Source organism: Geospiza fortis, unplaced genomic scaffold (genome assembly GCF_000277835.1).
Source record: "Geospiza fortis unplaced genomic scaffold, GeoFor_1.0 scaffold80, whole genome shotgun sequence".
Classification (NCBI taxonomy): Eukaryota; Metazoa; Chordata; class Aves; order Passeriformes; family Thraupidae; genus Geospiza; species Geospiza fortis.
In genome coordinates, this window is record NW_005054551.1 from 579,266 (window position 1) to 583,019 (window position 3,754).

Here is a 3,754-nt window from a genome sequence, read left to right on the forward strand (position 1 = left end):
TCCACAGAATAATCTAGAGCCATGATAAGAGAACTGAAGTGTGAAGCAAACACCAGGAACAGCAGCTTCTGCCAGCTTCTCTGAGCAGCTGTACTGCAATTCCAGCCACAAACAGAGATCACTGGAAAAACAGAATCACTGAGCAGATCCATTTGCTCCCTCACTTGATTTATTTATGGAGAACTGATATTAAATTTCAAATGAACTGTACATATACAAAAAATTGGTCAGACTCTAAGTGTAGAGCACGTTTCCAGAAGGAAAAAAAATCCACCACACAGCACCCTGTTCTGTGCATTAGGAGAAGGGTAATTGAAAAGCAGTTGTTTGTACAGCCCTGAGGTCACCAAAATAGCTTTTGTCATTAGAATTCAGCTCTAATGTTAATGTCTTGAAAAAAAATACATCCCAGAAAACAATTACATAAAAGAGTTTCTCTGTTACAGGTTCTACAACAGCCATCAGTGAACTAGATCAGGACAAAATGTACAAATTAACTTCTCTGAGGACACCTGTGGAAATGCCCTAGAAAAGTGAATTCACTGAATGTTCTGGAGCCTGCAGTAATAACATCTGCATTTAGTGCTTATTCCATGTATTTCAGGAAAGTTCTCTGGCCCTAGTAAATCTCAGGGCACTATGACCACAGTTACCATGTCCCTAACTGAGATTCTTTCCCTGCACACTGAACAGAAGCAGGATTTATCTGCAAGTTTTCCAAAGCACAGCTCTAGCATGTGCAATGTCCATGACATTGTGTACAAAATCTCAGCCTAACAAAGCTCAGTAAAAGGGAAAGTCACAGCACAAGAAGAGGAACAGTGAAAACCATGGGAGATGTGGCAGCTACAAGTGGCCAATGCAAGGAAATACTGGTTTGCACTGGGAGAGTGGGGAAAGGATTCAACAAGTACCAGAACTGCTTCAGAAAAAGTGATTCCATAATACTTGCCTGGTTTATTCACTTAATTTTCTTCCTGAATCTCCTATAACAAGTATCTAACATCCCTAATTGTGCTTCTTCTGTAGTTACTGTCACTTTCATAAATCCTCTAAGTGCATGTATTAAATAAAGAGAACAACACCTACCACAGATGCAAATGTGTATTTTTGGTCCTTTTCTTGTAAGAGCAACAGTACATCAGTGAGCAGGACTGCCAGAATATCTACAATAACAAAAGAGACCAAAAAAAAAGGAAAGAAAGTCATATTTCAAAGCAGAAAGACCAGTCCAGACTCGAAAATCACTTATATTTCCTGCAGGCCAGGGAATAGCATGTCACCATTTGCAATATTGGATCTGTTACTGCCTTCCACTTGGGCTGGCCCCAGCCAGGCTGCACATGCAGCACCAGTTTGGATCTGTTACTGCCTTACACTTGGGCTGGTCCCAGCCAGGCTGCACATGCAGCACCAGCTGATTTAAACAGAGCCCATTTAAAGCTTGAGAACACCCACACACACATCCTACACATGGACTCCAGCACTCCAGAGGGAACACATCTCTCTAAACAGCAGATTCTTCTAGAACTGCCGCCATTTAGGGTCCCACCTACTCCTGGCTGCACTTTCTGCGCCACTGAAGCTTCTCCTTGAACACTTGAGCAATGAAGCTGCTCAAATATTCCCTGATGGCCACTGCTTTGATTTTCTGGCAAATGCAGAACTAAGTGTCATGCAGCTGACATGACACAGGGTTTGCAAAGTGTGAAGCAGAGATAATGCCTTTCCACAGGAGACTAAGTCAGGATGACTCAAAGCTTTGTCATCCATCTGAAGACTTCCCTCTTGAATTGGGAAGCAGACCAGACAGATAATAAGCAAGCAGCATAAGGAACTTATCATGCACCATTACAGAGATGCTTATTGGACAAGCCAAGAATAGAACAAGTGCTATTTCCTCCAATATCCTATTAAACAAGCAGGTTATTGTCATCTTATTTTATACCCAATCGATCAGTAATAAACAGTTTCTAAAAAAAACCACCCCAACATAAATCTTGCTTCCCAGTTGTGTTTGTGCCCTTGCTGGTGCTGTACCTTTGAGTCTCCCTGATGCAGCTTTCCAGTACAGCATCCCATCCAGGAGGAGCCGCCTCTGGCCCATGTCATCCTTCCTGAACAAAAGCCCATTCTTGCATTTCCCAGATGATTTCAGCTCCATTTTGTGCATGATCTCCTTGAGTCGCTGCCCCTTCTCACACTCATTTACCATGGCATCCACATGGCTGATGGTGTCTTTAATCAAACCAAGGGCCTGGGTCAGGTCTTCGTAATCTCTAGTTCCAGCTAAGGGAAAAGAGAAGCAATCAGCCACATTTTCAACTCTGGAATACAAGACATGAGCCATCCAAATGTATTTTAGCATAAGGGTTTCATACTGGACACCTAACAGTATTTACTAAGAAAAAAAATTATTATTTAATTTTATTTTGTTATAATATTTAATTTCATTTTATTAAAATTTTTATTTATTTAAAAATAAAATATAATAAAACCTAAAGCTCTGAAAAAGCTAATGAACCAACAGGTTTAACTACTATGGGTTTGTGGCTGCAGACTTTAAATACTTCTCCTCTGAGGAGAGGCTGGGAGAACTGGGATTGTTCAGCCTGGAGAAGAGAAATTTCAGAGTGATCTAAGTGTGGCCTGAAGGACACGAAAGATGGAGACAGACTATTTAACAAGGGCCTGGAGTGACAGGACAAGGGGGATTGGCTTTAAGCTGACAAAGGGCAGAGTTTGATGGGATAGTTGGAAGAAATTCCCCATTGTCAGAGTGGGCAGGCCCTGGTACAGGGTGCCCAGAGAAGCTGTGGCTGCCCCTGGATCCCTGAAGTGTCCAAGGCCAGGCTGGATGGGGTTTGGAGCAACCTGGGGTAGTGGCAGGTGTCCCTGCCCATGGCAGGGGATAAAATGAGATGAAAACTTCAAGGTCCAACCTAAACCATTCTATGACTCTCTTGACCCTCTGAGGTGAGACTGATCTGGCATCATCAGCCAACAGAGAAGTGAGCAAGCAGGTAACAACCTGTCTGAGGTAAGAACATACAAAACATGGCAGAAAAAGGACCAAGAGACAACTGTGAGGCTCCCAGGAACCATCCCACCTTCTGTGTTCTGGATGATGCGCTCCAGCAGCACCGGGTACTTGGTGATGCGCTGGGTGACCAGGAGGATGCACTCCTGAACACCCAACCTCCTCACAATGGAACAGTTCCCAATTTTCTAGAAAACAAGAGAAACTCGTCACACCCACTGTGCATGGAGCTCTTCTAACTCCCTCTTCGTTCTCGTGCCTTCTGCCCCAAAACACTTCTGCACATTGGACACAGCACCATGAAATTAGCTGCACTCTTCTACTAATCCTGATAACATTCCAAAAATTGCCTTTATTACTGGAAAATATCTTAGGTACTGTTTTCAACTACTGTTAACTAAATGTGGAGTCAATTAGGGAAACTTCCAAATCTGAACTGTCTGCCTGCCTGTTGCTAACTGATCGCACTTTATAACAGCATCAGACCTTAAATACATAGAAAAGTTCAGTGGTTTTAAAATCAGACCCAACCACCTACCAGTCAAATTAGATCAATAATGAAGGAATTAAGTGTTTATTTTACCACTGTATGCTCCCCAATAGCCTGACCTACAGAAACACATTCCTGAATAGAAAGGGAGGACTGTAAAGCACCAGTTAATCTGACTGCAGGTACAGCACACACCTGGCAGCAGGAGAACACAGGACACCAAG

At 42.9% G+C, this 3,754-nt stretch overlaps 1 protein-coding gene across 1 annotated transcript in view; it reads right to left on the bottom strand.

Annotated features, from left to right (window-relative positions):
* Window positions 1-3,754, bottom strand: part of ARHGEF18 (Rho/Rac guanine nucleotide exchange factor 18) — a 46,112-nt gene that overhangs the window by 10,916 nt on the left and 31,442 nt on the right. Inside the window, 3 exon segments of the mRNA XM_031064044.1 lie at window positions 1,090-1,166; window positions 2,041-2,289; window positions 3,111-3,228. Of these exon segments, the coding sequence (XP_030919904.1) occupies window positions 1,090-1,166; window positions 2,041-2,289; window positions 3,111-3,228 (444 nt within the window).